Consider the following 12,761-nt stretch of genomic DNA (forward strand, 5'->3'; position numbering starts at 1 on the left):
GGTATGTAGGGTATAAGGTGTGTGGTATGTAGGGTATAAGGTGTGCGGTGTGTATGGTATAAGGTGTGGGGTATGTAGGGTATAAGGTGTGTGGTATGTAGGGTATAAGGTGTGCGGTATGTAGGGTATAAGGTGTGCGGTATGTAGGGTATAAGGTGTGTGGTATGTAGGGTATAAGGTGTGCGGTGTGTAGGGTATAAGGTGCGGTATGTAGGGTATAAGGTGCTGTATGTAGGGTATAAGGTGTGTGGTGTGTAGGGTATAAGGTGTATGGTATGTAGGGTATAAGGTGTGCGGTATGTAGGGTATAAGGTGTGTGGTGTGTAGGGTATAAGGTGTGTGGTATGTAGGGTATAAGGTGTATGGTGTGTAGGGTATAAGGTGTGTGGTATGTAGGGTATAAGGTGTGTGGTGTGTAGGGTATAAGGTGTGCGGTATGTAGGGTATAAGGTGTGCGGTATGTAGGGTATAAGGTGTGTGGTATGTAGGGTATAAGGTGTGTGGTATGTAGGGTATAAGGTGTGTGGTATGTAGGGTATAAGGTGTGTGGTATGTAGGGTATAAGGTGTATGGTATGTAGGGTATAAGGTGTGTGGTATGTAGGGTATAAGGTGTGTGGTGTGTAGGGTATAAGGTGTATGGTATGTAGGGTATAAGGTGTGCGGTGTGTAGGGTATAAGGTGTGTGGTATGTAGGGTATAAGGTGTATGGTGTGTAGGGTATAAGGTGTGCGGTATGTAGGGTATAAGGTGTGTGGTGTGTAGGGTATAAGGTGTGTGGTGTGTAGGGTATAAGGTGTGTGGTGTGTAGGGTATAAGGTGTATGGTATGTAGGGTATAAGGTGTGTGGTATGTAGGGTATAAGGTGTGTGGTATGTAGGGTATAAGGTGTATGGTATGTAGGGTATAAGGTGTGCGGTATGTAGGGTATAAGGTGTGCGGTATGTAGGGTATAAGGTGTGTGGTGTGTAGGGTATAAGGTGTGCGGTATGTAGGGTATAAGGTGTGCGGTATGTAGGGTATAAGGTGTGTGGTATGTAGGGTATAAGGTGTGTGGTGTGTAGGGTATAAGGTGTATGGTGTGTAGGGTATAAGGTGTGCGGTATGTAGGGTATAAGGTGTGTGGTATGTAGGGTATAAGGTGTGTGGTGTGTAGGGTATAAGGTGTGTGGTGTGTAGGGTATAAGGTGTATGGTATGTAGGGTATAAGGTGTGTGGTATGTAGGGTATAAGGTGTGTGGTATGTAGGGTATAAGGTGTACGGTATGTAGGGTATAAGGTGTGCGGTATGTAGGGTATAAGGTGTGCGGTATGTAGGGTATAAGGTGTGTGGTATGTAGGGTATAAGGTGTGTGGTGTGTAGGGTATAAGGTGTGCGGTATGTAGGGTATAAGGTGTGCGGTATGTAGGGTATAAGGTGTGTGGTATGTAGGGTATAAGGTGTGTGGTGTGTAGGGTATAAGGTGTATGGTGTGTAGGGTATAAGGTGTGCGGTATGTAGGGTATAAGGTGTGTGGTGTGTAGGGTATAAGGTGTATGGTATGTAGGGTATAAGGTGTGTGGTGTGTAGGGTATAAGGTGTGTGGTATGTAGGGTATAAGGTGTGCGGTATGTAGGGTATAAGGTGTATGGTATGTAGGGTATAAGGTGTGCGGTATGTAGGGTATAAGGTGTGCGGTATGTAGGGTATAAGGTGTGTGGTATGTAGGGTATAAGGTGTGTGGTATGTAGGGTATAAGGTGTATGGTATGTAGGGTATAAGGTGTGCGGTATGTAGGGTATAAGGTGTGCGGTATGTAGGGTATAAGGTGTGTGGTGTGTAGGGTATAAGGTGTGCGGTATGTAGGGTATAAGGTGTGCGGTATGTAGGGTATAAGGTGTGTGGTATGTAGGGTATAAGGTGTGTGGTGTGTAGGGTATAAGGTGTGTGGTGTGTAGGGTATAAGGTGTGTGGTATGTAGGGTATAAGGTGTGCGGTATGTAGGGTATAAGGTGTGTGGTATGTAGGGTATAAGGTGTGCGGTATGTAGGGTATAAGGTGCGGTATGTAGGGTATAAGGTGTGTGGTATGTAGGGTATAAGGTGTGTGGTATGTAGGGTATAAGGTGTGTGGTATGTAGGGTATAAGGTGTGCGGTATGTAGGGTATAAGGTGTGTGGTATGTAGGGTATAAGGTGTGCGGTATGTAGGGTATAAGGTGCGGTATGTAGGGTATAAGGTGTGTGGTATGTAGGGTATAAGGTGTCGTATTAGTATCAACTAAGAAGAAAGGAAAAAAAAATGTGTGTATATAATTAAAAAAAAAAAAAAATTAATATAAAATAAATAAAGAGAGAAAAACAAAGGTTTCTGTTTCTGTGCATTGTGTCTGTAGGCGGGTATTTGGGTTATGTTTTCTTCTTGAGAAACGGTTTTGTTTTTAGGTGTTATATTTAGGCTACATGGGAAAAATAAATAACAAACTTATATATACTGTGTACGGTAAAGTGTATTCTGGGGAGTATAATGATCACAAATGATGTATATATTCACGGTGTAATAGAGATGGGGCGGTGCGGCTTCTGCCGTGGCTTCTGCTACAATTTCTGTAACACATCTTTGTGCAGCATCGGTCTCGGTGGGGTATGACCTCGTTAGTAATTGTATCCTTTTCTATTGTTTCCGGACGGACGGTACATACCTGAGGAACACCTGGAGTCCGAACAAAAGGTCTCTAACCAGAAAAGATCTGGCTTACAAGGGAGATCGGGGATACAACACAAGTCTGAAGGGGGCGCATACTGGAAGTCCGATGGATACAGTTTGAAGCAAACCTGTTTACGTTGTCTTGGACATTTCAGTTGTTTTCTTGGCTTAGTCCAAAAGGCTTGTTTTGTTATGTTTTTCATTTTTCTAATAAAATAGAGTTACAGAGATCTCTGCCATCATCTATTATACCCAGGACTGCAACAAGGGGGCGCTCTAATAACTATGTATAGATATATCAGTGGTCAGTACAGAGATCTCTCCCATCATCTATTATACCCAGGACTGTAACAAGGGGGCGCTCTAATAACTATGTATAATATATCAGGGGTCAGTACAGAGATCTCTCCCATCATCTATTATACCCAGGACTGTAACAAGGGGGTGCTCTAATAACTATGTATAGATATATCAGGAGTCAGTACAGACATCTCTCCCATCATCTATTATACCCAGGACTGTAACAAGGGGGCGCTCTAATAACTATGTATAATATATCAGGGGTCAGTACAGAGATCTCTCCCATCATCTATTATACCCAGGACGGTAACTAGGGGGCGCTGTAATAACTATGTATAGATCTATCAGGGATCAGTACAGAGATCTCTCCCATCATTTATTATACCCAGGACTGTAACAAGGGGGGGCTCTAATAACTATGTATAGATATATCAGGGGTCAGTACAGAGATCTCTCCCATCATCTATTATACCCAGGACTGTAACAAGGGGGTGCTCTAATAACTATGTATAGATATATCAGGGGTCAGTACAGAGATCTCTCCCATCATCTATTATACCCAGGACTGTAACAAGGGGGTGCTCTAATAACTATGTATAATATATCAGGGGACAATACAGAGATCTCTCCCATCATCTATTATACTCAGGACTGTAACAAGGGGGCGCTCTAATAACTATGTATAGATATATCAGGGGTCAGTACAGAGATCTCTCCCATCATCTATTATACCCAGGACTGTAACAAGGGGGCGCTCTAATAACTATGTATAATATATCAGGGGTCAGTACAGAGATCTCTCCCATCATCTATTATACCCAGGACTGTAACAAGGGGGCGCTCTAATAACTATGTATAATATATCAGGGGTCAGTACAGAGATCTCTCCCATCATCTATTATACCCAGCACTGTAACAAGGGGGGCGCTCTAATAACTATGTATAGATATATCAGTGGTCAGTACAGAGATCTCTGCCATCATCTATTATACCCAGGACTGTAACACGGGGGCGCTCTAATAACTATGTACAGATATATCAGTGGTCAGTACAGAGATCTCTCCCATCATCTATTATACCCAGGACTGTAACAAGGGGGCACTCTAATAACTATGTGTAATATATCAGGGGTCAGTACAGAGATCTCTCCCATCATCTATTATACCCAGGACTGTAACAAGGGGGCGCTCTAATAACTATATATAGATATATCAGGGGTCAGTACAGAGATCTCTCCCATCATCTATTATACCCAGGACTGTAACAAGGGGGCGCTGTAATAACTATGTATAATATATCAGGGGTCAGTACAGAGATCTCTCCATCATCTATTATACTCAGGACTGTAACAAGGGGGCACTCTAATAACTATGTGTAGATATATCAGGGTCAGTACAGAGATCTCTCCCATCATCTATTATACCCAGGACTGCAAGAAGGGGGCGCTCTAATAACTATGTATAATATATCAGGGTCAGTACAGAGATCTCTCCCATCATCTATTATACCCAGGACTGCAAGAAGGGGTTGCTCTAATAACTATGTATAATATATCAGGGTCAGTACAGAGATCTCTCCCATCATCTATTATACCCAGGACTGTAACAAGGGGGCGCTCTAATAACTATGTATAATATAGCAGGGGTCAGTACAGAGATCTCTCCCATCATCTATTATACCCAGGACTATAACAAGGGGGCGCTCTAATAACTATGTATAGATATATCAGGGATCAGTACAGAGATCCCTCCCATCATCTATTATACCCAGGACTGTAACAAGCGGGCACTCTCAACGTCTAGAGAAAAGAAGGTTTCTACACAAGAAGGAGGTCTTTACTGTAAGAGCAGTGAGACTATAGAACTCTCTCCTGAGGACGCGGTGATGGTGATACGATATAAGAGTATAAGAGGGTCTGGACATCTTTGTGAGTGTTACAATATTACATGTTATATCACTGATCCGCTCAGAAGGGTGAGTGATATATTTAGATTGCCTGATTGGAAGTAGTAATTTTTCCAAAAAAGGAGGAAAATTGTCTTCTACCTCTTTTTTTTGCCTTCCTCTGGATCAACACTTGGGGAGGTGGGGGAAGTGTAATAGACTGAACTGGATGGTTATGTCTGTTTTCAGCCTTACATGGTAGGTAACATGAGGGCACTGCAGATAATCATCAGCTTGTTTGGCCAGTGATTAACTGCAGCAGAAACTTGTCTATATATTTTAGGAGCGGAGCATGGGTGGAACAGATGTGGGGGATCTCGTGAGGGGATTACGGCTTCTAATGGAACAGATGTGGGGGATCTCGTGAGGGGATTACGGCTTCTAATGGAACAGATGTGGAGGATCTCGTGAGGGGAGTACTGCTTTAGATGGAACAGATGTGGGGGATCTCTTGAAGGGAGTACAGCCACTGGTGGAACATATGTAGGGGATCTTGTGAGAGGAGCGCTGCTTCTGATGGAACAGATCTTGGGGATCCCGTGAGGGGATTACGGCTTCAGATGGAACAGGTGTGGAGGATCTCATGAGGGGAGTGGGGCTTCTGATAGAACAGATGTGGGGGATCTCATGAGGGTAGCACTGCTTTAGATGGAACAGATGTGGGGGATCTCGTGAGGGGAGTACTGCTTTAGATGGAAGAGATGTGGGGGATCTCTTGAAGGGAGTACAGCCACTGGTGAAACATATGCAGGGGATCTTGTGAGGGGAGCGTTGCTTCTGATGGAACAGATCTGGGGGATCCCGTGAGGGGATTACGGCTTCAGATGGAACAGGTGTGGGGGATCCCATGAGGGGAGTGGGGCTTCTGATGGAACAGATGTGGGGAATCTCATGAGATTAGTACAGCTGCTAATTGAACACATGTGGGGGAACTTGTGAGGGGAGTAAAACTTCTGGTGGAACAGATGTAGGGGGATCTTGTGAGAGGATTACGGCTTCTGATGGAACAGATGTGGAGGATCTCGTGAGAGGAGTACAGCTACTAATAGGACACATGGGGGAAGTTGTGAGAGGAGTAAGACTTTTGGTGGAACAGATGTGGATTATCTCGTGAGGGGAGTACGGCTTCTGATGGATTAGATGTGGGGGATCTCGTGAGGAAGGTAGGGCTTCAAATTGAACTGATGTCAGGGATCATGTGAGGGGATTACAGCTTCAGATGTAGGGGATCTCGTGAAGGGAGTACGGCTTCTGATAAAACAGATGTGGGGGATCTTGTGAGGGGATTACAGCTTCTGATGGAACAGATGTGGGGGGATCTTGTGAGGGAGGTAGGGCTTCAGATGGAACAGATGTGGGGGATCTCGTGAGGGGAGTACAGCTACTAATGGAACACGTGGGGGAATTTGTGAAAGGAGTAAGACTTCTTCTGGAACAGATGTAGGGGATCTCATGAGGGGAGCACGGCTTGAGATGGAACAGGTGGGGGGGGGGTATTGTGAGGGGATTACAGCTTATGATGGAACAGATGTGGGGGAATCTCGTGAGGGGAGTACGGCTTCTGATGGAACAGATGTGGGGGGGGATCTTGTAAAGGGGATTACAGCTTCTGATGGGACAGATGTGGGGAGATCTCGTGAGGGAGGTAGAGCTTCAGATGGAACTGATGTGGGGGATCTTGTGAGGGGAGTGCGGCTTCTGATGGAACAGATGTGGGGGATCTCATGAGGGGAGTACTCTTCTGATGGAACAGATGTGGGGGATCTCGTGAGGGGAGTATGTCTTCTGATGGAATTGATGTGGGGGATCTCGTGAGGGGAGTGCGGCTTCTAATGGGACACATGTGGGGATCTCGTGAGGGGAGTACAGCTTCTAATGGGACACATGTGGAGATCTCATGAGGGGAGTACAGCTTCTAATGGGACACATGTGGGGATCTCATGAGGGGAGTACAGCTTCTAATGGGACACATGTGGGGATCTCATGAGGGGAGTACGGCTTCTAATGGGACACATGTGGGAATCTCATGAGGGGAGTACGGCGTCTAATGGGACACATGTGGGGATCTCATGAGGGAAGTATGGCTTCTAATGGGACACATGTGGGGATCTCATGAGGGGAGTACAGCTTCAAATGGGACACATGTGGGGATCTCATGAGGGGAGTGCAGCTTCTAATGGGACACATGTGGGGATCTCATTAGGGGAGTACAGCTTCTAATGGGACACATGTGGGGATCTCATGAGGGGAGTACAGCTTCCAATGGGACACATGTGGGGATCTCATGAGGGGAGTAAAGCTTCTAATGGGACACATGTGGGGATCTCATGAGGGGAGTATGGCTTCTGATGGGCATATGTGGGGGATCTCATGATGGGAGTGCAGCTTCTAATAGGACACGTGGGGATCTCGTGAGGGGAGTACAGCTTCTAATGGGACACATGTGGGGATCTTATGAGGGGAGTATTGCTTCTAATAGGACACATGTGGGAATCTCATGAGGGGAGTACGGCGTCTAATGGGACATATGTGGGGGATCTCATGAGGGGAGTACAGCTTCTAATGGGACACATGTGGGGATCTCATGAGGGGAGTACAGCTTCTAATGGGACACATGTGGGGATCTCATGAGGGGAGTAAAGCTTCTAATGGGACACATGTGGGGATCTCATGAGGGGAGTATGGCTTCTGATGGGCATATGTGGGGGATCTCATGAGGGGAGTACAGCTTCTAATGGGACACATGTGGGGATCTCATGAGGGGAGTACAGCTTCTAATGGGACACAAGTGGGGATCTCATGAGGGGAGTACGGCTTCTGATGGGCATATGTGGGGGATCTCATGAGGGGAGTACAGCTTCTAATGGAACACGTGGGGATCTCGTGAGGGGAGTACGGCTTCTAATGGGACACATGTGGGGATCTCGTGAGGGTAGTACGGCTTCTAATGGGACACGTGGGGATCTCGTGAGGGGAGTGCGGCTTCTAATGGGACACATGTGGGGATCTCATGAGGCGAGTACAGCTTCTAATGGAACACATATGGGGATCTCGTGAGGGGAGTACAGCTTCTAATGGGACACGTGGGGATCTCGTGAGGGGAGTACGGCTTCTAATGGGACACATGTGGGGATCTCGTGAGGGTAGTACGGCTTCTAATGGGACACGTGGGGATCTCATGAGCGGAGTACAGCTTCTAATGGAACACATATGGGGATCTCATGAGGGGAGTACAGCTTCTAATGGAACACATATGGGGATCTTGTGAGGGGAGTACAGCTTCTAATGGAACACATATGGGGATCTCGTGAGGGGAGTACGGCTTCTTTCATTCTTGTGCAGCAAGCTGAGAAGAATGTTTTGCCTGGTTAACCCTTTAAAGGGGGTCTTTGTTTAGAACAACCTTGCTGCTTTCTTCCAAAAACAGTGCCACCCTTGTCCATAGGGTTGGGTTGTATTGCAGCTCAGGTCCATTAAAGGGAATGAGAGATGAGAGCTGCATTACCAGACACAACCCACGGACAAGGGTGGCAGTAGGTTTGGAAGAAAGCAGCCATGCTTTTCTATGCCAGGACAACACCTTTAAAGAGTTATCAAGGTGAAACAACTTAATTTGCCAGTGAAGGTCATCCTACCACCACACTCTTCCGCCCTGGGGGTAAGGCTGAAATACCTGACCTCCACCTGGCCCGTGCACAAATGGCCAAGATCTTAGGAGACAATATTAGATGCCAGCCCTTGCATGCAATGTGGGAAAACGTCAGGAGCCAGATGTGTCAGGACAGAAGGAACACCCAAGTCAGTGCCCCCGTGCCATCACTGTGTCCCTGGTGCTGACCCTGGGTGCGGGTAACATGTATGCCATCAGTGGAAGACCGCTGTGAATACACCTGCTGACCACCAGGTAACTGCCGTGGTCCTCTCCTGGTCCATCTACTTCCTGGGGGGGCCCTGGACTCTGTAGGGAAGCAGGCACATGCCATCTCTCACCTTGAAGATCTCCGCGCTCCCCGGCAGCCCGGAGCTCAGGGCGAAGACCTTCAGCAAGCTTCTATAGGTGATCAGGTTAAGTTCAATGTTCTTATCTATGAGTTCCTGGCGGAGCTTCAGGGCATACTGAAGACCAGAGTCCTTCCATGGTGACTCGGCGCAGGCATTGAAGAGGGCGGTATACGTGGCATCCGTGGGCACCAGGCCTCTCTTCTTCATCTGAAAATGTGAGAAGTGTTAATTACTTAATAAACTCTGAGATCATTAGTGTCATCAAACCCCTCCCGCATCAGTGCTTCTGCCCAGGGGCCCCGCTACACGGGATGATTAGTGTTCAAGAAACTGTTCAAAGGAGCGACAGCAGACGGTGGCCGAGGGATGATGACCCGTTCATGCCGGCAGAACAATCACCGCCGGCTCCGTCACTAATCGTTGGGTTTACATCCCGAGCGTTCGGCCACTTCTACAGGACTGTAGTAGAGGAGACGTGACTCCGCGGACGCCGCCCCCTCTACTATAGGGGCCTTTTTTGGATCAGACCCGTGTGTGACTCTCCATCACCTGTCGGCTCTTGTTGTGCTGCCGGGATCTGGTTCTTCTATATTATACAGGGACGGGCGACATCTGTGAACGAGCCGACGTATCCACCGGTATAAAGGGGCTGCGCGAGCGGAGTCCGACATGGTCCAGCCGTTGGTTCGGCGGACCTACTGAATCGCTGCGGATCTCTGCCATGGCTCTTAGAGACAGACTCCGCACACTGAACCTGCGCCACCTACATCTGAATACAGCTGGAAAGCCTTCTTGACGTATCCGGCCCGCCCGCAGCCGCCCATCAGGACCGTGTAGTTGCTCTCTTCAGGCTGCAGCCGTTCTTCTTTCAGCATGGTTACCTCGAAGAGCTGCAAGGCCTCGGCGAGCTGCAGAGAGAGGAGACACATGGTTAGAGGAGCTCCCGGCGGACCCGGCAGTGTAATAGCCTCCATGGGCCGGACCCGCTGGCAGCGTGCCGGGTGTAGTCTAACTGCCCATAATGAGTCCATGTGCGTCTATATGTGTGCATGAGCCCTGCCCCCACGCTCCATACACACGCATGCCTCTCATACTGGCTGGCAGGCGGGGGTCTTACCAGCGTGTAAAGTCATGGCGTACCACTAGAATATGCCATCACTCTGGGACCCCAACTGAGCCTGAGAGCGGAGGGGGAACAGGACTGTAATGGGAAATATGTGATTGTAAGGTATTATAATTGTTATATGGATTTAAAACTGCGCAATGACAGACACCATCGAATATAGCGGGAGAAGCTGCTTCACAAACTAGGGGCATATGTCTAGATGAGATAAGGGTATCAATGAGCTTCCACATGTCGGCTCAAGGGGCCCTACCAGAGAATATATAGAGAGTAATGTAACAAAGTTATAAAAGATATGTGAGTATATATATGTAGGTGTACATGTATGTGTGTGTGCCTATATAGGTATGTAGATATATGTACACTAGCTGATATACCCGGCTTCGCCCGAGTTAATCTGGTACTGGTGTTTATCTGGTGTTCACACGGAAAATCTTATGGAGTCGTGGTTACTTTAGAGATACCGGAAAAACATATGTTCACCGTTTTGCATAGTTCTCTGCATTACCCAGGAAACACCACGTGGAGGTAACCATGCAATGTTTCCTTCATATAAAATGACATCAGGAAGTGAGAGAATTAGATTCCGTATGTAAAATTTGGACGCTAATTCTTTTGCGCTTAGAATTGAATAATCGAGTTGGGACCCATTAACTTTTCCTATTTATGACATAATCAATGCTTATGGCAAATTTCATGTTTCTATGACTTCGGTAAGTGAGGGAATTAGATTACGTACGTAAAATTTGGACGCTAATTCTTTTGCGCTAGAATTGAATAATCGAGTTGGGACCCATTAGTGTTTCCTATTTTGGAGATAATCTATGCTTGTGCTAAATTTCATGTTTCTACAACACCGGGAAGTTGGAGAACTTTTGGCGAGTCAGTCAGTGAGTGAGTCAGTGAATGAGACAGTGAGGGCTTTCGTCATATTATATATATATATATATATATATATATATATATATATATATATATATATATATATATATATATATTACATACACTACCGTTCAAAAGTTTGGGGTCAGCCAAACAATTTTGGGTTTTCCATGAAAAGTCCCACTTATTCACCACCATGCGTTGTGAAATGAATAGACAATAGAGCCAAGACATTGACAAGGTTAGAAATAATGATTTGTATGTGAAATAACATTGTTTTTACATCAAACTTTGCTTTCGTCAAAGAATCCTCCTTTTGCAGCAATTACAGCATTGCACACCTCTGACATTCTAGCTGTTAATTTGTTGAGGTAAGCTTGTGAAATTGCACCCCACGCTTCTAGAAGCATCTCCCACAAGTTGGATTGGTTGGATGGGCACTTCTGGTGTACCATACGGTCAAGCTGCTCCCACAGCAGCTCCATGGGGTTCAGATCTGGTGACTGCGCTGGCCACTCCATTACCCATAGAATACCAGCTGCCTGCTTCTGCTGTAAATAGTTCTTGCACAATTTGGAGGTGTGTTTAGGGTCATTGTCCTGTTGTAGGATGAAATTGGTTCCAATCAAGCGCTGTCCACTGGGTATGGCATGGCGTTGCACAATGGAGTGATAGCCTTCCTTATTCAGAATCCCTTTTACCCTGTACAAATCTCCCACCTTACCAGCACCAAAGCAACCCCAGACCATCACATTACCTCCACCATGCTTAACAGATGGCCTCAGGCATTCTTCCAGCATCTTTTCATTTGTTCTGCGTCTCACAAACGTTCTTCTTTGTGATCCAAACACCTCAAACTTGGATTCATCCGTCCACAACACTTTTTTCCAGTCTTCCAATGTCTGTGTTCTTTTGCCCATCTTAATCTTTTTCTTTTATTGGCCAGTCTCAGATATGGCTTTTTCTTTGCCACTCTGCCCTGAAGCCCAAAATCCCGCAGCCGCCTCTTCACTGTAGATGTTGACACTGGTGTTTTGTGGGTACTATTTAATGAAGATGCCAGTTGGGTACCTGTGAGGCGTCTGTTTCTCAAACTAGAGACTCTAATGTGCTTATCTTGTTGCTTAGTTGTGCAACGCGGCCTCCCACTTCTTTTTCTACTCTGGTTAGAGCCTGTTTGTGCTGTCCTCTGAAGGGAGTAGTACACACCGTTGTAGGAAATCTTCAATTTCTTAGCAATTTCTCGCATGGAATAGCCTTCATTTCTAAGAACAAGAATAGACTGTCGAGTTTCAGATGAAAGTTCTCTTTTTCTGGCCATTTTGAGCGTTTAATTGACCCCACAAATGTGATGCTCCAGAAACTCAATCTGCTCACAGGAAGGTCAGTTTTGTAGCTTCTGTAACGAGCTAGACTGTTTTCAGATGTGTGAACATGATTGCACAAGGGTTTTCTAATCATCAATTAGCCTTCTGAGCCAATGAGCAAACACATTGTACCATTAGAACACTGGAGTGATAGTTGCTGGAAATGGGCCTCTATTCACCTTTGTAGATTTTGCACAAAAAACAGGCATTTGCAGCTAGAATAGTCATTTACCACATTAGCAATGTATAGAGTGCATTTGTTTAAAGTTAGGACTAGTTTAAAGTTATCTTCATTGAAAAGTACAGTGCTTTTCCTTCAAAGATAAGGGCATTTCAATGTGACCCCAAACTTTTGAACGGTAGTGTACATATACACACATACTAGCTGATATACCCGGCTTCGCCCGAGTTAATTTGGTACTGGTGTTTATCTGGTGTTCACACGGAAAATCTTATGAA

The 12,761-nt window shown here is 46.1% G+C and overlaps 1 protein-coding gene across 2 annotated transcripts in view; it reads right to left on the bottom strand.

Annotated features, from left to right (window-relative positions):
- Positions 1-12,761, bottom strand: part of PTCD1 (pentatricopeptide repeat domain 1) — a 49,966-nt gene that overhangs the window by 20,181 nt on the left and 17,024 nt on the right. For both annotated transcript variants that reach the window (XM_066577265.1, XM_066577266.1), the window contains exons 3-4: positions 9,698-9,838; positions 8,919-9,137 (exon numbers count right to left, since the gene is read on the bottom strand). In XM_066577265.1, coding sequence (XP_066433362.1) covers positions 8,919-9,137; positions 9,698-9,838 — 360 coding nt within the window. The remainder of the gene's footprint in view (positions 1-8,918; positions 9,138-9,697; positions 9,839-12,761) is intronic.

The sequence above is a fragment of the Eleutherodactylus coqui genome, chromosome 8 (genome assembly GCF_035609145.1).
Source record: "Eleutherodactylus coqui strain aEleCoq1 chromosome 8, aEleCoq1.hap1, whole genome shotgun sequence".
In the NCBI taxonomy this organism is placed as follows: Eukaryota; Metazoa; Chordata; class Amphibia; order Anura; family Eleutherodactylidae; genus Eleutherodactylus; species Eleutherodactylus coqui.